The sequence below is a fragment of the Pelophylax lessonae genome (genome assembly GCF_965119305.1).
Source record: "Pelophylax lessonae genome assembly, chromosome: 4".
NCBI classification, from domain to species: Eukaryota; Metazoa; Chordata; class Amphibia; order Anura; family Ranidae; genus Pelophylax; species Pelophylax lessonae.
The window spans coordinates 587,888,882-587,911,044 of record NC_138771.1 but is presented as its reverse complement, the minus strand read 5'-3'; the positions used below and the strand labels follow the sequence as shown (position 1 = coordinate 587,911,044).

Here is a 22,163-nt window from a genome sequence, read left to right as displayed (position 1 = left end):
CGTGGCCTGGAGCGACATGCAGTTGGACGTTAGCGAGAGGAGCTCCGCCGGCACGGACAAATTCTGTCGGCAAGAGAAAGGACACTGCTTCCCAAAATAGCGCAGAAGGAACTGAGGAGCAGGGAGCAGATACAGCAAAAGTTCTGGAGGCTATCTCTGCATGCCAAACATCCCTTACCAAAGATTGAGGCAGTCAAAATCGACATATCCCTGGTAAGACAAGACTTCAAGAAGCTCAGAGAAAGAGTGACTGAAGCCAAGACTCGGTTGAACAACGTGGAGGATTCTCTCCCCCCACTGCAGGAAATTTCGGACAGGTTGCAGCTGAAAGTGAGTCAGCTCCTGCAGAAGCAGGATGACATGGAGAACAGGCTTCGTCACTGCAACCTCCGGTCTGTGGGGCTTCCTGAGGGAGTGGAGGGACCTGACCAAAGTTCTTTTCTGGAACTCCTCCTGATTAAAGCTTACGGCAGGGAGGCATTCTTCCCCCACATACGTGATCGAAAGGGCGCACCGATTATCTGGCAGGCCTCCACCTCAGGGAGCACCACTGTGTACATTCATAGCCAAGTTCTTAAACTACAAGGACAGGGATGCAGTACTGAGGATGGCACGGGGAAAAAGGCAACATCTCCTATAGAAATGGTAAAGTGGCGATCTTCCCAGACTTCTTGGCTGAGGTTAAAAGGCGGCAGGTAAACTTCACGGAAGCAAAAGCGAAGGCTATTTATAAAACATTAAATATGCTATGTTGTTCCTGGCATGGTTAAGAGTGGAGGGCTCATGCTCATTTCTTTGAGGATCCGGAGGCTGTCATCGCATGGCTGGAACATCAATAAACTCGTAGATTAAGTGATTCCTGAAACTTTCTGTACCTTGAACTACAAATGAAATCCCACGCTTGTGGTACAATAAAATAGTGAAGATATATATGTGCAAGTGACAAAATATAAATATATATATAAAATGTTGTAAGAATATATGGAAAATCTATATAAATATATAAGTGATGCAGCTGCTATGGCTATAAGTAAAAACTTAGGTGAGATATATAATCAAATTTAAAACAGCGCTAGTCTTTGAAAACGCCCAATAGGCGGGCGAAAAGCGTTGACGTAACTTCCGGTACTGCTCTGATGCATCGTCACTTCCGGTTGCACTTCTTGGTTTGATAATGGAACGCAGGCTATATGCGGCGCCCACCACCATTGTGATACTTTGTGAATCCTTCATATAGGTTTGGGAGTATGTTTTTATTACTTTTTTCGGCAATAAACCGTCTTAAATATACTTCACTATATGCGGTCCTTTTGTTTTTCAACTTGGAAGACTGCCTAAGAGAAGAGTTTAATTTGCCAAACATGTTCTTCAGGTATCTGTAGGTCTGCCATGCCTTTCAAACACAGTTTGCCAATATTTCCCCCCAACTCGACTCCATCTTTGTGCTGGAGGCGATAAAGGGAAATTAACCTAAGGGACTGATTTCAACATTTTACACTGCACTTAATGTACCCCCCCTCAACGCTCAACAACACTTGCGTATGCTCTTAAACCCCAATGGGAGAGGGATGTTGAGTGTATGGAGGATGGGGAGTGGGGGGGAGGCGCTAGATGCCTGTTAAAAATGTTATCTCCCAGACTCTTGGATCGCCTAACACAATTATATATTTTACACCGCTCATACATAACCCCTGTTTGGCGAGGTTTAAATCAGAACAAACTAGTCTTTGTCCAATGTGTGGAGATAGATCAGGTACCTTCTACCATTTAATATGGCAATGTACTAAAGTTCAGGGTTTTTGGAAGCAAATTATTAAATTCCTTCATGACAATATGGGTTCCCCTTTGACTTTACACCCTAAACCCTGTCTGTTGGGAATCCTTCCAGACTTGGACATGGATAAGTTCACCAAAACCTCTCTTCATGAAACTCTTTTTACAGCTAGGAAGCTTATTGCCAAACAGTGGATGCGTACATGGCCATCCTCATTTAAAGATTGGATCTTGGAGATAAACAGCACCTAATCATATAAAAAATTTCTATAAACCCACAGAGGATGCCCACATAAATTTCACAAGATATGGGATAGATGGCTTCAGGTTGCAGAGACTATGGATGTACTGGAATTGGGACTGAGTTCCTCAACTTGTTTAACACCACCTGGTAAACTCAATGGTTTTTATGGTACTCCAATAATGTATATCATGACACACTGGTTGATGTAAGAGTTCCCCCTTTTATTGTAAACCGCTCTATGTCTTGCATGACTTTGTGTTCCTCTGGGATGAAAGACCCCCCAGGAATGTTCTGAATGTTTACTATAGTGTTTCATGCTTATTCATCAAGTTACAAGTGTATTGTTGCACCCATTTTTTCAAATGTATCAAGTTTCAATACAAAAAAAAAAAAAAAAAAAAAAAACAATGTTTGCAGGTAAAAACTGGGGAGCGCCAAATCTAGTGCAGGTCTGCATAGTAAACAATAAGCTTCCAGGTTTTTTTCTCAAAGCTTAAACTGAACAAGTTGAAGTTAGAAGCTGTACCCCTGTATGTAAAAACAATAGGTTCAGGTTAGGAAATTTTGGACTTCCAATTAAAGTGATACTAATGTCTCCTTTTTATTTTCTTTAAAAACAAACATGCTATACTTACCTGCTCTGTTCAGTGGTTTTGCACAGAGCAGCCTGGGCCCGCCTCTTCCTCGCTGGCGCTTCTAGCCCCTCCCCCTCCTGTCGAGTGCCCCCACAGCAGACTGCTTGCTATGAGGGCTGCCAAGCTGCAGCTCTGGGTCTCCATTCAGAAACTGAGTCATGGTTCGGACTCGCCCCCTCTCTCACATCCTTGTCTAACTGATTGACAGAAGTGGGGGCAAATAGCACTGCTGCAGTGTCTCAGCCAATCAGAAGGGAGAGTCCCAGACAGCGGAGGCACTCGTGCACATTGCTGGAAGGAGATGGGGCTCAGTTAGGTATTAGGGGGGCGACTGCACACAGGCGGCTTTTTATCTTAATGCATAGAATGCAATGTAAACAATTTAGTATGTTCATTTTACTGTTAAAAAGTGCCATGTACAGTATACAGGTTTAAAAAACCTGATTATATTGTCACCTGTGGTCTGGATTCTCCTGCAACACTCATAGCAAGGATCATAGGACTGTTTAACATGTCTGCAAAACACATACATTTATGACACATACCACAATTTCCATGCTGTCAAACACTGCCCCCTGCTGACACAATATTGCGTTGTAGTCTGGTTTGCTTTGGAGGATTTCCTTTTTTTGGGAAGAGGACATGTGTGCATCACTTTTTAACGGACCTCTAATTATTTCATTTTCCTCTAGCTGCCTATTTAAAAACAGAAAAAAAAAATATATTTACAAATGTACAAGATAAATAAAAAAAATAAAGATGGTTGAAATCATGCTAGAGTTTATGACCCTGGGCAATTACTGGGAAAAGCTGAACAAAATTCAAAGCACAGGGCTACAATCATCGCAGTCCTGTGATTTACACCTCTGACACACAGCACACTCTGAAAAACCAATTTACCTTCTGGTTCAGCTTTACAGCTGGGTCACTTCTCTGCGTAGATGAAGGTGACCGAGTGGATTCCATGTCCAAGGAACAGGTTAGACACAGACAGGTGACACCAAACGCTGCAAAGCTAAACCATGAAGCTGGGGTGACTTGTATTGAGCAAAGAATTACAAGAACCAACAGCATTACAAATCCATTGCAGAATAAAGGAAAAATTCACCTTTGTAACATGTTACACCCATATCCAGGATGTAACATTTAACACATACACAGTGAGCGGGGGGATCTTCTCCCCACACTAACAGTCACAAATCCCCCCCACCAAAAAAAAAAAAAAACACAGCCGCATCATTCAGATACAAAGCGTTTATGAGGTCCTCCACAGTTGGATGGAAAATATAGGACCAGAAGGAGCACGTACCTAGTGCATTACCAAAAAACATTTATTAACCACTTTACCACTAGAGCATTTTGCTGTCTTACGCCTGGGCCACTTTTTGCGATTCGGCGCTGTGCGACTTTAACTGACAATTGCGCAGTCGTGTGACGCCGTACCCAAACAAAATTTACGTCCTTTTTTCCCACAAACAGAGCTTTCTTTTGGTGGTGTTTGATCACCTCTGCGATTTTTACTTTTTGCGCTATAAACAAAAAAAAGAGCGTTTATTTTGAAAAAATAACAATATTTTTAACATTTTTTTATATGAAATTCCCCCATAAAAAAGGATGTAAAAAACAATTTTTTTTAAATTTTTTGGCCAATTTGTTTTCTGCTACCCATGTTTGGTATAAAAAAAAAAAAAACAAAAAATAATATCGCAATAAGCGAATTTTGATTGGTTTGCACAAAAGTTATTGCGTTTACTAAGGGAAAGATTTCTGTCATTTTTGGCGTTTTTTTTTTTAACGAGTAATGGCGGCGATCTGCAATTTTTTTTGCGGGACTGCGACATTGCGGCGGACAGATCGGACCCTTGACTGACATTTTTGACACTTTTGGGGGTAACCAGTGACATTACTACAGTAATCAGTACTATAAATATGCACTGTTACTGTAAAAATGACACTGGCAGGGAAGGGGTTAATTTTATTGGAGAGGGAGGGGTTAATGTATGCCTGGTGCTTACTAACGTGTGGGGGGGGGGGGGGGAGGTGACTGAGTGAGCCAGGGACAGATCGGATGTTCAGCTATGCTGAACACCGATCTGTCACTCCCTGTCACTTAGGAGATCCGCCTGCTCTGTTTACACAGGCGGGCGGATCTCCAAACTGGATTCCCCGACGATCGGGCAGAGCAGCGGCGATCGCCGCCGCTCCTCCCCAGGCCCGACTCCCGCTGTGAATGAAAACAGCGGGAGCGCGCCTCCGGCGGCGCGCGAGCGCCGCCTACAGGGGGAGGAGTCTAGCGACGTAGGTCTACATCGCTAGATGATAACGAGCCACTGTGCCGCAGTAGCTAGTGTTAAAGTGGTTAAAGTGATAAAGATTGCTGCAAATCGATACCCACAAAAATGCAACTTCTAAAAGCCAACAAAGCAGAAGATGCCATATAGTGCAGGAGGCAAGTACTCCACTACTATGGTGTCAAGTTGACATGTTTCGAGGGCGCACCCCCTTCCTCAGAGCTAGGAATGAGATGAGAACTACAAGTGCAGATAGCCTTTGCGGATGTCGGCTTGTAGTTCTCAAACTACCAGGGCATTCTAGGTAGTTAAATGATACATCCTGTCTTCATGTAACTGCCTGCCGGACAGACAACTTACACTGACAGTCTTTTACTGGACTTGCGCTTAAAATTCCACATAATCAGATTCTTGCATAAGCCCGATTAGTCTGATCCTCGAGAGGTTAACACGTTACAGAAAGAAAAATATAGGCAAGCTTTCATTATGCACAATTTCAAATAGGGTTGCTTGTCTACATCGTATTAAAGCAAACCTGGATATGTCTTCTGATTTCTTCTTGTAATCTTCCAAAAGCTCTTTCCACTGCTGACACTCACTGGTCATCCTGGAAAAGAAAAAAAAATAAGACTTAGCTAGGTTCCTGTAATAAATGCTTAGCACTGAGACTTTGTAGTTGTGTTTTGATCTGACTACTGTCAGAGACAGACTGCTTCTCTTCCTCAATTTTTCATTTTATCTATTGATAATCTGTCTTTATAAAATAAGCCATAACACAGGAATAAGCCATTTTAGCTACTGTAGTCACCCAGAATTAGTGAGCATTGCGGTGATGGTGACAGCAGAAGTGCAGAAGGTTGCTCATCCTTGCTGTAAGGTCTCCAGAAGATTGCCAATTAACAGACTTTTCTCTTTTTATTCGCTTTTAAAACACGAGCTGCTGCCACCGGTGCAGTCATGGGTTTCTTAATGGTGCACAGTTCAGATGACTTTCTGCCGAGAAGGAACCCATTAATTGCACAAGAAAAACCTTCTGATGTTCTCCTCCTAGCATTCTTTTACAGCCAAAATCAGACACATGCAAAATTGAACAATTATCTACCATTTTGTGGATGGCTATCTCTGCTGCAGGAACAGCACTTTGAACGATCGTAAGGGGGCAAAGATGCCTTCATAGTACAAAGTGTTGCTCATTTATCCTGAAAGGGTTGTATCTATTACTAAACAATCGTTAACATAGGCTTTTTTTTTTTCCCCCTCTAAATTACTTCAGACAATACAGAAATCCACACACACTGTATTGCATTCTCTGTTAAGTGGTTGTAAACCCCTACATTTACAAAGTGAACTGACTGGCCTCGGGTGATACACAGACTAAACAAATCCTCCTACATAAGTTGTATCTAAACGGATGTAGAGCATAGAATACTGCAGATAAACAGATAAAGTGCTGAATTTATAAAGCTTGTCTGTGAGTTCCTGAAAAAAGGAAGTGGAGCACTAAAAAAAAAAAAAAAAAAAAAAAAAAAAAAAAAAAAAAAAAAAAAAAAAAAAAACAGTGCATAGAGCTGGGAGAGCTGATGGAAGGGAAGATGTGGGAAGGGACAACCCCCCCCCTCCCTTTTTTTTTTTGGTGTCAGGAAAACTTGTCAGAAGGGATTCATACTGAGGAGAGAAGCAGCAGACAAAAATGGACACTTTGTGACCTTAAAGCGGAGTTCCGGGCACAGATGGGATTTTTCAATAAGCATACCCCCGGGACAGTCAGGGCTAGTACATTCCACAATGGATAGCCTCTGATCTGTCCCGGTTCGCACTTACCTTTTAGAAGAAATACTTACTTATAAAATTTCTTCCACAGCGTTTCCATCTCTCTTGTGGGCAGCTGAAGCTGGCGCGGTCCTCTTCTGCGTCTTCTTCTCCCAGAATGCGCCGCACCGGCCCCTCTCGTCACTTCCGGCGCGGCGCCCAGAAATGATGTGCGGGGCCGGTACCGTCGCATTGATTCCTGGGAGCTATGACGTTCAGCTCCCAGGAATCATCGCGAGGCAGGAAGTGACGGGGTGAGCCGCGGCTCCGAGGGAGGAAGTACCCTGAGGTGAGTATTTACGATCCACAATTACAAGGTGAGTTTTAAAAAAAAAAAACCTAACTATCCAACTCCTTTTCAGGTTATCCAGAACTAGCGGACGGGCACAAAAAAAAAAATCATCGATTTTGTGCCCGGAACTCCGCTTTAATTGTGACAAGTACACACTATAGAGCAGTGATGGCAAACCATGGCACCCCAGATGCTTTGAGACTACATTTCCCATGATGCTCAACTGCACTGCAGAGCCTTAATCATTTATGCAGAATTGGGCCATGTGGTATCCAAAGGTCTTTCAGCTGTGCTAAACATTCTGCTAATGGGTCATATAGGCTACTTCTTATCTACATAGTCAATTTGGCTGAGGACTAGCAGACAGTGGTGAAAACACACATACTTTACAAAGCGGTTTCAGTGTAATGGGAGCGCAATGGAGGTAGAATGTGCATGACCGAGAGCTTGAAGTGGTTGTAAAGGCAGAAGGTTTTTTACCCTACTGCATTCTATGCTGAAAGGTAAAAAAATCTTCTGCATGCAGCTCCCCCACAAATACATGCTTGAGCCCAATCTCGTTCCAGCGATGTGCAGGAGAGCTGAAGCTCACTCCTCATTTGTTCAGACACAGCAGCAGGAGCCATTGGCGAGGAAGTCCTATGGACACAGAGCACAAGTGTCTTCATAGCAAGCAGCAATGCAATGGGAGCATTTGACAGGGGGCATGGAATAAGCAGTATTGGCAGTAAACCCCAGAAAAGGAGAATGTGGGCTTCTCTGTGCAAAACCATTTCATAGAGCGCAGGCAAGTAGAACTATTTTTGTCTTACCATAAAATCCTTTTCTCTGAGGTTCACTGACAGACACCGCTCCATATCTTCTTAGACCCTTGGGTTTATACTCTCCACAGGAGAAGGACTAGGCGGAAATCGTTTTGGGAACGCCCCTGGGGCAGTCCCAGAGGGTATAATCCCACTTTCTGCTCTAGGAATTCAGTAACAAGCAGTGTCAGAGGAATACATAACCCAACTCAACTGTGTCCGTCAGTGAACCTCAGAGAAAAGGATTTTACGGTAAGACAAAAATCCAGTGGTTTTCTCTTTCATACACTGACGGACACAGCTCCATATCTTCTTCCCTTGGGACGTCATCAAAGCAGTGTCAATGAGGGGTGGGAAAAACACAGCAATACAGATAATTCCCAAAAAAGTCCTTAACATAGCTAGCCAGGAGCTCAACCAGGAACAACTGGAACTCACTACCAGGAAAAAAATGACACCCTCAAGAGGCCGAAGCCTCAGCAATTGCAGCCTGCAAAACTTTGCAGCCGAACAGAGCTTCCGAAGATGCAAGCACATCCACCCTATAAAACTTTGTGAATGTGTGTACAGACGATTACGTAGCCACCTTGAACACCTGAACCACTGACGCCTGCTGACGGAAGGCCCAGTAGGCACTAAGCGCCCTTGTAGAATGTGCCTTTAGTTGGAAAGGAGGAACCTGACCCCTGATGGAATATGCCTGCACCACCGTTTGCCTGATTAATCTGGAAATGGTGGCAGCAGACACGGCCTGCCCCTTACGAGATACATCCTTAAGAACAAACAAGGAATCCGATTTATGAAACAACTCCGATTCATGAAACAACTCCGATTCATGAAACAACTCCTGTTGCCACCACTAATACCCTGATTGTCCGAACTACATCCAGGGAATGTAGGGCAATTGCTTTAGGATATTTAGGCTTATGACACAGATGGCAACACTATAGCCTCTATTTAAGTGGTGACCCTGGTGTGCGGCCATTTCTCTTGTATCCTGTTTGCGGTGGCGATCCGAGGTCCTGCACCCATAGCTGGCTGTGAAGTTCCAACTGCCTGAGCGGTGTACATCTCTTTCTCAATACAGGGGGCAAAGAATTTCCCTTGCCAAATCGCTGGGGAACGTAGCCACCGAATCAGAGATCCCCTTGCATCCCGGCTCAACTGAAATCAGGTTGTTCAATGATTGGGAATTCTTGTCCCACATTTCCAGAATCTTTTTCTGTAGAGGTCTTGTATGAAACTGAGCAGACAGAACCGCCTGGAAGGTAGAGACCATCAAACCCAGCACTTGCATGCAAGTCCTGAGAGATGACTGACTGTTGGACAACAGGAGCTGAATTGCCTCCTGCAACTTCAGCAAATTCTCCCCTGGAAGAAACACCCGAGTGTAGAGTGAGGCCCAGGTAGTCCAGTTTGGTGGACTGAATCAGAGCGGATTTCTGAAAATTCAGAGTTCGCAGTCATATCCAGATGGCCCTCTAGAGCCGACAAATACTCTGCCAGCAAAAGAAGGTCGTCGAGGTAACCCAGTATTGAAATCCCCTTCTGCCTGAGCAAGGCCAACACTTTTGTGAACACCTGCAAGGCTGAGGAGAGACCATAAAGGTAAAGCCACGAATTGATAATGCTCTTCTCTCACAGCAAAGCAGAGGAAATGCTGATGCCCAACATATATTGGGATATGAAGGAAAGCATTCTTGAGGAAATTCCTGAACCCGCACAAAGCAGTTCAGAGCCTTGAGGTCCAAGATCAGACGGACCTTGCCTTCCTTCCTGGCAACAGTAAACATATTTGAATACAATCCATGAAAAAATTCCGACTCCTTGTGATAACAGATCCTTCACCGCCCCAAAAAGACCTTGCAGCCAAATCAACTTGTGGGCCCATTTGTCTTGAATAAACGAGGTCCCCGGGTCCGGAAAGAAACAAAGACACCCCCCCCCCACCCCAGATATGGGTGATGGCACCCTTCAGGTAGAGGAGGGGGGCTTGTCTGTGGGGCCAGCAGGACCCGCTTTTGACTTACTGACCCAGAGTCTCTTGGCGGAGGTTTTGGTGGATCTCAATCCCTTGACCTGCAACTTGCTGGACGAAAGGGCCGCTTGTGAGCCAAGAAAAAAAAAAAAAAAAAAAAGGACCACCTTTACGACGAGGCTCCTGGTTCTTAGCACCCTGCGGAAGCAGAGTACTCTTACCTCCCCTAATGATCTCTTCAAGAGGAAGCACTGAACAAACAGTCTCCTGGAAAGGGAAGGTCAGTCAGGACCTTTTTGGAAGCCTGGCCAGCTGACCAGTACTTCAACCATTAAAAAAAAACTAGAAAAAAATGGTGCGCTACTCAAATAGTGAACATGATCAATTATCTCCAGTGATAAATATTCAGTGATAAATATTAGTGAACGCAATGATGATAAACAAATTCATGTAGCACCTTTTAAATATTAGAAAAATCATCCACCAAAAAACTGGTTAACAAATATAATGAATAGAAATGGGTAAAGTGCAGTCTATTGTTCAACAATGTGCAATATGTGTATATCCTTCAAACGATGACAGTGAATAATAGTGCAAACGTTAGTACTGTTGCACTTTAAAAAGGAGTCCATAGGAGGATAAAGAAGCTCTAGGAGGATCATCGGATTAATTCATTGGCTGCACATCTTCTGTGTGCTGGAGGTGAGCGGCAATTGCACACAGGGGTGGTGCTGAGTTTTTGGTGAAAGGATTTTGGCACATTTTTACCATCTGTATATACTAATGTTTGCACTATTATTCACCGTCATCATTTGAAGGATATACACATATTGCACATTGTTGAACAATAGACTGCACTTTACCCATTTCTATTCATTTTATTTATTAACCAGTTTTTTGCTGGATGATTTTCTAATCTTTTAAAGTTGCTTTATGAATTTATGTTCTATTTATCATCATTGCATTCACTCCCTATTTATTCACCAATATTTATCACTGACTATTTATAACTGGAGATAATTGATCATGTTCGCTATTGAGTAGCGCACCATTTTTTCCATTTTTATTTGTTGCATTGGGCAAGTTTTAGGAGTGCTTGTTTTAGTGGGAGCTGCAACTCACATTATATAGCCATTTCATTTTTTTCGTTTAGAGTAGTGCACCGGTCTATTTCTGTTCATACTTCAACCATATCATGCGGTAAAGGGTCACCGCAGTCATAGATACTCCAAGCTAAAGGGGCCGCATCCAAGAATGCATCACAGATATACTGTTGCCCCTGTATCAACTGATCTGCTAGCCAGCTCAGGAGGAGGTTGACCCCCTTCCAGATCCTGGAAAAGGAGCTTCATTCCATTAAGGTCTGGGAAACCAAGATGATAACAAACACCGGCCTCAAAATTCAACCACAGTTAAGAAATATCGGACCAGAGCCTCAGCTCTCTTGTCCACAGGGACCTTAAGACGGGGAATCCTCCACTGAAAGAAGCGTGGCCTTATTAAATCTGGAGACCTGAGAGTCCACAGCTGGTGGAACCGACAACTTCTTTAAAAAAGACTCCCAAGTGGGATACCTCCTAGCGATGCGCTTAGGTATTCCAACCATGCGTTTCGGGGACCTCCACTGACTAGCAACAATCCCATTAAAATAGGCAGGAAAGGGGAACACCTTAGTCACATTGGATGGCCTACGGGTGCCAAATTGCACCGGCGCAGCAGCAGCTGTGTCCTCCATTTTTAAAGTTTCCTACACTGATACAATCAGTGCCTCTACAAGCGCCTTTTTATGCACGGCCGTAGTGGAAGAGGATTCATTCCTCACGGTCAGAGCACCCAGTAGGTTGACTAGCGTCCTCGGTGGTCAAATCCACCTCAGAGCCTTCAGGGGCAGAGGCTACAGGTGAAGGCGAGGGGGTGCTTCTTGCCAGGCTGCTTTTGCAGGGCCATATCAAACTTTTGTTCGCCGTTACGACCACCAGGGCAGACTGAGACCCAGGAGGGTCCCGCAGCTTCTGAGAGTGGGTCAGGTGGCAATACCTGCTCCAGGGACACAATGGTTAATTCAGTGGCTGCCCTTCATAGGCAAGGAAAAACTGAATTTTTTTAAGAACTTACCGTAAAATTCCTTTCTCCGAGTCCTCCGACAGTCGCCGCCCACTCATACAGTCTTCACTGGATGTAGTGTCAATTTATAAAAAGTTGCAAAAACACAATCGCACCGCTGCCACAGCGGCACTGCAAGTCCCACCCTAGCAAAGTCTGTTAGCAGTGTGTGAGGAAACCTACAAGAAACCCCAAAAAACCTTACCAAACCGATCAAGAGGCTTGCAGGAACGATCTGTACAGCAGAGAGAAACACCTGGGTCATGCCTAGAGTGTCTGATGTCCTTGCCTATGCTGTCCAGCACCGTGAACCACAAGAAAATGGCCGCCCCATGCATTCCTATGGGGAGGATTCAGAAAATCGCTGCCCTTCTGACATTAATGTAGGGCAAATGTACAGCAAAATGGCGGGCTCCACGCCACGCCATGCAGTCTTCAGGACCCCCATGGGAGGGGGGGGGGGAATCTCCAACAAAGGCATCAGATGGTCCCCAGGAGGGGACCCCACCAGAACCCCCCCTCCCGGCAAAACCGCGGCAGCGCCCGCAATATATATCCGATCCCCAAATTTAGGAGCCTGTTATGGGGGGGGGGGGGGGGAGGGGGGACAGCAGCCTGGTATATCCGAGAGTCCGACTATTCCATGGAGGGGGCCCACGTCCACCTCGAGATCACCAGAGATTTGGGTGAACACTTACTCACCATACCACGGAATCAGGTGGGCGCCACTCCGAACAGACTACCTCCCACCCAGGATAGGGGTGCTGCCAACCAAGGGGTACGCTGCGACTCGGGGAGTTCCAGGCCGTTCGCGTCCCAGGGAAACGGTCCAATCGAGGGCTCATCCCCATCCATCGGGGTTCTGTCGAGGCGAGGCCTAGTGCTGGACTATAACCTGCTCACGATCGCTGGCCAGGCTGGGAGACCTTAAGGATCTAGAATATAGAGTCCGAAACCCAGCTGGCTGTTGATTGTAGTTCTCCAGGAACTCTACTTAAATAGAGTACAAAAAAAGAAGGTTCCCAACAAAACAGCTAAGACTGAGAATTCCAGCAGGGAACTAGGTCCTTCTCCTTAACTAGGCAGAAACAAACTGTGGGCTGTAGCAGAGTGTGTGGGGTTATGCCTGCAGGGACAGCCCCATAGGCGTGGTGAAAGCTTTTTCCTGCCTAGTGTTCTATTCCTTATGGGAGGAGCATAACCCAATGACTAAGAAGATATGAAGCTGCGTCTCTCAACGATAGAGAAATCCCATTTAAAACAGAAAAACGCAGATCCCAGCAGGGAACCAGGTCCTTACTCCTAACTAGGCAGAAAAAAACTGAAGTCCTAGAGCAGTAAGTGGGAGTATACCCCCTGGGACTGCCCCAGGGGTGTACCCAAATTTTTTCCACCTAGGCCTACTGCTGTGGAGAGAGCAGTACAAGACCAAGGGTCTAAGAAAATATGGAGCTGGGTCCGTCAGTGAACGAAAGAGAAAACATTTTTGTTATTAAAAAAATGAAGAAAAAAAAAAAGAAGAAGAGCTTTACCCAGGATAGGATCAGGTCTCTCTCTTGAGCAGCGCAGTTTTTTGCCTTGTAACTGATATATGCCACGGCATTGTCTAAGCACATTTAAAGCAAGTGCAAATATTGGAGACACCGAGAAATCGCCTGACGGTGGCTGGCAAGAAGACAGCACCAGCCCCTTCCAGGGCTGATGCGTAAATACCCCTCTGGGTCAGAAGACCTGCCTGGTGTCATTTCAGATAGGACTAAGTTCAGGCAAAGATTCTAGGAGCATCATTTGAAATGCTGACAAGGATTCTCCAAGTACTATTGGAAGAACTGGCAGGGATTTTACAAGTAGGAGTGCTCAAAGTAGTGGCAGGGATTCTGAATGCAGGTGTTCTGGAAATCCTGGCAGAAGTTTTGGTGGGCCTGGAGGTACTATAACAACTGTTTAAGGGTAGGTCTACACTTAGCTGCCGCCGAGGGGGTCAGATGCATCCCTGTTTTCCGTTTCAGGCGTGATTCCAGTCAGAATTTTTTGCCTGAATTCGGACCTGAAACAGAGGCAAAGACAAAGACACACAGGACCCTTTTCCAGTGCAGACCACGGCCGCCCCAGAGGCGTGTGAACTGGCTCTATTGAGAGCTGGTCATAGTCTGTTGTCATGCGAATTGGATAAGGCGAAAACCACAGAAAATCATAGTCTGAGCCGATTGCTCTTTTAAAGTTGTGCAAGTACTACACAATCGGCATACCCCAGGTCCTCAACAACCCCAAAACCAACACCTTGGTAAACATTCTGGAAGCAGTGGGCAATCCAAATTCCAATGGCATGAACTGGTAGTGGTGATACTCAACAAACCTTAGAAAGGGTTTATGGTTTCATGTACACTAGCAGCTCCTAAACTTGAGTTTATGAGCTTTTTGCATTTTTTTTTTTTTTTTTGTGTGTGATGATGCCCTGAGAAAGTAACCTTTTTAGTGTTGCAACAAAAACCTTCCATACTGCTGCTGAACATAGTGCCGCTTACTGTAGTAGATGCTACTACAGTGCATTATCGCACACAGTGCCACCACATCTTTTAGTAACAAATATACTCACTAGTCACTTTATTAGGTAGACCTGTTCAATTGCTTGGAAACAAATTGCTAATCAGCTAAATCACATGACAGCAACTCAATGGATTTAGGTATCTAGACATGGTGAAGATGACTTGCTGTAGTTCAAACTGAGCATCAAAATGGGGAAGAAATGGGAATTTAAGTGACTTTGAATGTGGCATGTGTGTTGGTGCCAGATGGGCTGGTCTGGGTATTTTCAAAACTACTGATGTACTGGCATTTTCATGCACAAGCATCTCTAGGGTTTACAGGAAAGGTAAAAAAAGAGAAAATATCCAGCTGTGTGGAGGAAAATGCCTTGTTGGTGTCAGAGGAGAATGGGCAGGCTGGTTTAAGATGATAGAAAGGCAGCAGTAAGTCAGTCAAATAACCACTCGTTACAACCAAGGTATACAGGATACCATCTCTGAATGGACAGCACATTGAACCATGAAGCAGGTGGGCTACAGCAGCAGAAGACTGCCACTCCTATCAGCTAAGAACAGGAAACAGGCTATAGTTAAACTGGCTCACCAGAATTGGACAATAGAAGATTGGAAAAACGTTGCCTGGTCGGATGAGTCTTGATTTCAGCTTCGCATTCAGATAGTAGGGTCAGAATTTGGTGTAAACAACATGAAAGCATGGATCCATCCTGCCTTGTATCAACAGTTTAGGCTGGTTGTATACTGATGTGGGGGATATTTTCTTCGCACACTTTGAGGATCGTTTAAACATCACAGCCTAACTGAGTATTGTTGTTGACCATGTCCATTCCTTTATGACTACAGTGTACCCATCTTCTGAGGGGGAATATCCAGCAGGATAATGCACCATGTCATAAAGCTCAAATCATCTCACCACTGGTTTCTTGAACATGATAATGTGATCACTGTATTCCAATGGCCTCCACAATCACCAGATCTCAATTCAATAGAGCACCTTTGGGATGTGGTGGAACGGGAGATTGCATCATAGACGGGCAGACAACAAATCTGCACAACTGCGTGATGATAGGTCAATACGGACCAAAATTTCGGAGGAATGTTTCAACACCTTGTTGAAACTATGCCACAAAGAATTAAGGCAGTTCTGAAAGCAAAAGGGGGGTCCAACCCAGTACTAGCAAGGTGTACGTAAAAAAGTGGCCGGTGAGTGTAGTCGATTTGAGGCAAATAAACTGTTTAAAAAGGGAAACTAAACTCAGAATTCTATTTTAAGAAGCGTTCTGCCTGCAGCTCAAAATGCATCGCATCTAAATTTGTCCTTACCTGAAAACAAAAATGTAAAACAAATCTAAAAATTGTAAAGAACAGTGCAGTTCAAGTAAAAATGCAGAGATAATTAGCTTCTGTTTTACTATACACAAGACATAAAAACGAGAGAGTGAACTTACACAGCAATGTCACTTCTAACTTTTTCCAGAAGAATTTCCTCATCTTCATCATTCGATAAACTGTTGGGATTCAGAGAGATGGCATTAATATAATAATAAAATAAAAAAAAAAAAGAAGGATTATAGAAACAGACCACAAGAGAATATTTGTAGTTAAAACTGAGCTCCAGACAGAAGGAATACAATCTTTTCAGCAGAGAATGTTCTTACCTTGAGCCAGAACGCTCAATCATTTATTCAGATATACCCAGTTTCTGTACCTCCCAAACAGGTCCCTTCTGCCTGAGTTTTTATCCTTCCAGTTTGTGCAACCGAGCGTCCCAGTCTTCTCAATATGGGAAATAAGCTGAGTTGGACTTACCAGTAACTCCTTTTCTGAGAGTCCTCCACTACAGCCCATTAGACCCAGGGCTCCTCCTACCAGGACAGGAAACGCGTTAACCCCACCAGATAAAAGGCGGTCCTCTAGTCCTCCCCCTCCAGTATTTTGAGGACCGTAGGACGTCCCATCAAAACATATGCATAATACAAGACATCACAGGATGGGAATCAGTCTGTCTCAGAAAAGGAATTACCGGTAAGTCTAACTCAGCTTTTCTCAAGTTCCAGGACAGCCCATGAGACTATGAACCAGAACTTACCTGTCTAGGAAGGAATCACTGCTTGGAGGACCTTTCAAGCAAACACCTGCTCCTGGGAAGCGAGGAGGTCCAGGCGGATAATGTTTAACAAAGGTTGAAAAAATTAGACCAGATGGCCGCTTTACATATTTGTTTCGGTGGGGCTCCAGCCCTTTCAGCCCAGGACGCAGACAAGGCTCTTGTTGAATGCTCATTGAAAAATGGTGGAAAAACATTCATAACTCTATAAGCCTTCAGCAATTGTCTGCTTTATCCACCTGGCTATGGTGGCCTTAGAGACTCCATTACCCTTGCGCGTCCAAGAAAAAGTACAAATAAGGCCTCATATCCTAAAGGTTTTAGTAACCGCCAGGTATGCAAGAAGAACCCTTCTGTCATCCAAAAAAAATTAAATCCCTCTCCTCCTCATTTTTAGGAAAATTACAAAAAAGGTTGGCAGCACAATATCCTGTGATCTATGAAAGTAAGTGACTACCCTTGGCAAAAACTCTGGGTCAGTTTTTAACACCAATCCATCCTCCAAAATTGTGAGGAAAGGCTCCCTAATTGAGAGAGCCTGCAATTTGCGGACCCTGCGAGCTGACTTAACTGCAACCAGAAATTTTGTTTTTAGTGTGAGCAATTTCAGTGTCAAATCCCTCAGGGGCTTGAAGGGAACAGTCACTAAAGCTTGAAGGACTAGAGACCAGTCCCAAGTAGGACATGTTCTGACAACCATTGGTTTTGACCTGGCAAATTGCCTTGAAAAACGTCGCTGTAACAGGCTTTTCCAAAAAGGGAGTACTGAAGGAAAAACACCAAATGGCTGCAGCCTGAACCTTTAAAGTAAGGGATAGACCCTTGTCGGCACCCTCGACAAAATTCCAGAATAGAAGGAACAGCGGGAGAAAATCTTCGATTTTCAGACAACCAAGAGTTCAATTTCTTCCAAACTTTGTAGTATATAGCTCTTCACAGGCTTCCGGGAATTAACTAGGGTCTTGAAACCTTGTAGGAGAACCCCTGGGAGCCTAGTATCTGCTCTTCATATACCAAGCTATTAAGCATAATGATGCCACCCGAGTATGAGATACCGGACCCTGAGACAACCGGTCCTGTCTCATAGGGAGAGTCACTGGAGGTTTTGAGGCTAGGGTCTGCAGGAGTGAAAACCATGGACTTTTGGGCCAAGAGGGGGCTATCAGGATCAAATTGGTTCTTTTCAGAAGAAACTTCCGGAGGACTGCCGGGATTAGCTTGATAGGAAGGAAGGCGTAGCAGAGGCTGAATGACCAGGGATTCACAAAAGCGTTGATCCCCAGAGACTGATCCCTTGGATTCAGGGAAAATAATCTCTGCTTTGCTGTTTGTTTGGGCTGCAAAAAGGTCCACCTCTGGGAAACCCCACCTGCTGGCAATTTCCACAAAAGTTTCCGGGTTGAGGACCAATTGTTCCAACACACCTGGTAGCGGCTAAGGTAAATCTTCCAAACAGTCCCTTTTCAGATAAAGTGCTGAAATGGAGACTAGATTCACCTCGGCCCAAGATAGAATCTTTTGGGCTGTGAATTGCAAAGTCCGACTTCTTGTACCCCCATTTGTTGAGGTACGCTACTGTTGCAATGTTGTCGGATCGAATCTGCAGATGGTAACTAGCGACCTCTGCATGAAAAACCTCTAAGACCCTCTGCACTGCCTGAAGCTCCCTTAGATTTGATGATGCACTGCTTCCACCGGAGACCATTCTTCCTCGGCTATCTCATTTTATAGATGGCCCCCTATATTGATTCCATGCGAAAGTGTTTGTATTTGATCAAGTGATTTAGAGAACGAAGGTTCAATATCAGGCGACATTTCCCCCCCGAGGGCTTTTTATCACAAAAATATAGGAGTAGAAACCCCTGCCCTGCTCTTCCCTTGAAACCGGAACCAGAACTTTCTGATCTGCCAAGTCTCCTATCTTGAGACCCAAGGCAGTTGGGAACAACTTCTATCAGCGCCAACACTTGGTAAAGACCCTTGGAGCCGAAGCGAGACCGAAATATAATATTACAAACTGGTAATGATCCTCCGCGATAGCGAATCGGAGGTACCTCTCATGACCCTCGAAAATGGGGATGTGCAGATACGCATCCTTCAGGTCGATAGAGGCCAGGAATTCTCCCGGATTCAGGGAGGCTACCACCGAGCGGAGCGATTCCATGCGGAATTTTCGACACACGCACGAAGCGGTTCAGAGCTTTTAAGTCCAGAATCGGACGCACTTTGCCCTCCTTTCTGGGCACAGTGAACAGATTCGAATAAAACCCCCGAAACCTGTCCCGATGAGGCACCGGGACGATAACCCCGTGTGAGGAGATCCTGTACTGCTTGATGCAGGTCTTGCAACTGCCCTCGGGTCAAATGAAGATTTGAGGGAAAGAATCTGTCTGCCGCCGTGAAAGAAATTAGATCTTGTACCCTGACCGAATAATTTCCTGAACCCACCTGTCCATGATTCGGAGCAGCCATGGTTGGAGGAAACCGTGCAAACGGCCCCCCACCCCTGAAACGGGTGAGGGCGCCCCTTCAGGCAGAGGCGGACTGAGCCGCCACCCCAGCTTGGCCGGATTTTGGTTTGCCAAACCAGGGCTTTTTCTGGCCACCTTGGCCCTTGAAGGGTTTTCCCTTGTTCTGCGCCTTGAAGGCACAAAAGGACCCCTGATTAGGTTTAAAAGGAGGGGCCCCGCTTGCCGCGGAAAAACTTGCCCTTAGGATTCTGGGGCAGCAGAGTGCTCTTGCCCCCAGTGACTCCTTTAACCAATTCATCCAGAGAGTCTCCAAAAAGGCGAGACCCCGCATAGGGAATATCAGCCACCGTCTTCCTGGATTTCTGGTCAGCCGACCAGCTTTTCAACCAGATCAGACGACGGTTAATCACCGCGACACTGAACAGGCGCGCAGCTAAAAGGGCCTCATTTAAGGCCGCATCGCACAAATACATGACCCCTTGATAAATCTGGTCCACCATCTCCAAGGTAATAGATGGGGCAGAATCAGCCACGAGGGTGCGTCTGAGCACCTTGGTCCAATCCGCCACAGCCTGAGCTACCATATCCGAGGCAAAAATAGGTTTTAGCATGGAACCCGCCACCATGTAGGAATGTCGGGCAAGAGATTCCAGCCTCCTATCAGTAGGATCCCTAAATACCGGAGAGTTCGGTGGGAACCAGAGTAGCCTTGTTCAATCTGGCTACATTGCGATCCACTTGAGGAGCCACACACCAGCGTGCAACCGTAGTAGACGCAAAAGGGTAAAGAAGTTGAAACTTTTTAGGCACCACGAAGGTGTGTTTAAAATTGCGCCATAGCTGATTCACCGTGTGATGAAACTCTGCGGGGCAATGAAAAACCTGTGCCGTCTTGCGGGTCCTGTGTGTACCAAAAGAGGACACAATGCCCGGAGGGTCCTGAGAAGAGCGAGACCCTGAAAGGGGCACGCTACCTAGAGCAACCATGTCACATTCAGAATCAGAAGAAAAATAAATCCTAGGCCTTTTTCTAGCAGCACGTTCAGTCATCAGCACATCCACTTTGGACACCAAGGTCGCCACTACAGCAGCCAAATTAGTCAGGGTAGAGGATTCAGAGGAACCTGAATCCCCCACCAAAGCTGGAGGGAATTTGCGGTCCTGGGATTCCATTGCAAAGAAAAGGATTTTTTTTTTTGTTTTTTTTATATATATGGTACTGGCCCTTTAAGAGAGCCGCGGACCCCCGCAGCACACCGCTACAATGACTGTAACCACAGACCCCCCGCAGGGACAAACTAAAGCCAGGAAGATTGCACAAGGTAGGAAAAGAAAGGACAGCAAAACAGAACCCCACAAGTGTGTTACCACCGCCTTCGGTCGCTCCTGAGAGAAAGAAGGAAGTGATGTCACCGCCGGAGGCTGAACTGAGGCTGCAGGCCAAGGAAAAAATGGATGCCTATTGAAAGTAATGGGAGGCTTCGGTAAAATGGCCGCCGACATGTGCTCGGAACGATCGTCTGCCACACAAGATGGCGCCGCAAGGCGCCAAAATACACTACATATCATGCTGACAGCCTTTGAGAACGTCACCAGATGTGACGAAACGCATCAGTACGTGGACCGCACAACGCAAGTCACGTGACCTAATACTGGAACGCAAGCCGGATTTACCTCCGCTCGCCACTCTGCATGTTTGCAATGAATGTAACGGACACCAGCGCATTGGCTCCTTGTCGGAACCTGCTAAAAGAGCGTTGTTAAACCTTTTGAGTTCTTTGGATTAAACCTAAACCTTGACATTATTACACTATCTGGAGTTTTTCTTCCTCCCAATATTTTCCCACCGGAGCTGCCTTATGGAAATGCTGAGGAGAAAGCCCACGGCATAGGAGGATTTTAAAGGGAATTTACCACTAAGCACATTTGGTCTCAATATTATAAGATATGCGAGACCCACTTCATCTGGTAAGTTACCCATCGTATAATTTACTGCACGGGAAGAAGGATTCAAGCACCTGCACTTTGTCACTATAGTATGACTAAGAGCACCTGCACATTAATTTAAGAAAAAGCAATTTGCACGGAAGTATTTTTCATAATATAAATTTTCTGGACCTTTTGAAATTCTCATATATTTTGGTGTACAAGGAAATTTCTCTATTGATTTATGCATGGACTTGTAAGTATTGAAAAATTGATTTGCACAATTATTTGCACATTTGCACTTTTATTGGTGGTTTTTACAGTTACATATATATAATACTACACAGATTCAGTTTGTTATGTTAATATATTTTTAGCAAGCGCTGTAGATAGCCCTAATTTTAGGACTATTTGTTTCAATGGAGGTGATCAGCTTGTGGCACTGCTGAGGTGTTATTGAAGCCTAGGTTTCTTTGATAGTGGCCTTCAGCTAATCTGCATGGTTAGATCGGGTGGGTCTTATCTTCCTCTTGACAATACCCCACAGATTCTCTATGGGGTTTAGGTCAGGAGAGTTTGCTGGCCAATCAAGCACAGTGACACCATGAGCATGAAACCAAGTATTGGTACTTTTGGCAGTGTGGGCAGGTGCCAAGTCCTGCTGGAAAAAAGAAATCAGCATCTCCATAAAGCTGGTCAGCAGAGGGAAGAATGAAGTGCTCTAGAATTTCCCAGTAGAGGGCTGCGCTGACTTTGGACTTTATAAAGCACAGTGGACCAACACCAGCAGATGGCATGGCTCCCCAAATCATCACGGACTATGGAAAATTTTGCATTTCATTTCAAAATAAAGGTCCCAGAGTCTGGAGGAAAAGTGGAGAGGCACAAAATCCAAGTTGCATGTGGTCCAGTGTGAAGTTTCCAGTCAGTGATAAAATTTGAGGAGCCATGTCATCTGCAGGTGTTGGTCCACTGTGTTTTATCAAGTCCAAAGTCAGTGCAGCCCTCTACCAGGAAATTCTAGAGCACTTCATGCTTCCTTCTGCTGACCAGCTTTATGGAGATGCTAATTTCATTAGAGGGAAGAAGGGGGAGGCCCCATTTGGACTCCAACCATGTGGGAATAGTTTGGTCCCCTCCATGTTCTCTCTTTATCTTTTGACAGTTTTACTTTGACAGTTTTACTTT

At 45.1% G+C, this 22,163-nt stretch overlaps 1 protein-coding gene across 1 annotated transcript in view; it reads right to left on the bottom strand.

Moving 5' to 3' along the window:
• DSN1 (DSN1 component of MIS12 kinetochore complex) overlaps positions 1–22,163 on the bottom strand; it is a gene marked incomplete at its 3' end in the record, with an annotated part of 80,268 nt that overhangs the window by 19,383 nt on the left and 38,722 nt on the right. Inside the window, exons 5-7 of the mRNA XM_082256028.1 lie at positions 15,920–15,979; positions 5,479–5,550; positions 3,198–3,348 (exon numbers count right to left, since the gene is read on the bottom strand). Of these exons, the coding sequence (XP_082112154.1) occupies positions 3,198–3,348; positions 5,479–5,550; positions 15,920–15,979 (283 nt within the window). The remainder of the gene's footprint in view (positions 1–3,197; positions 3,349–5,478; positions 5,551–15,919; positions 15,980–22,163) is intronic.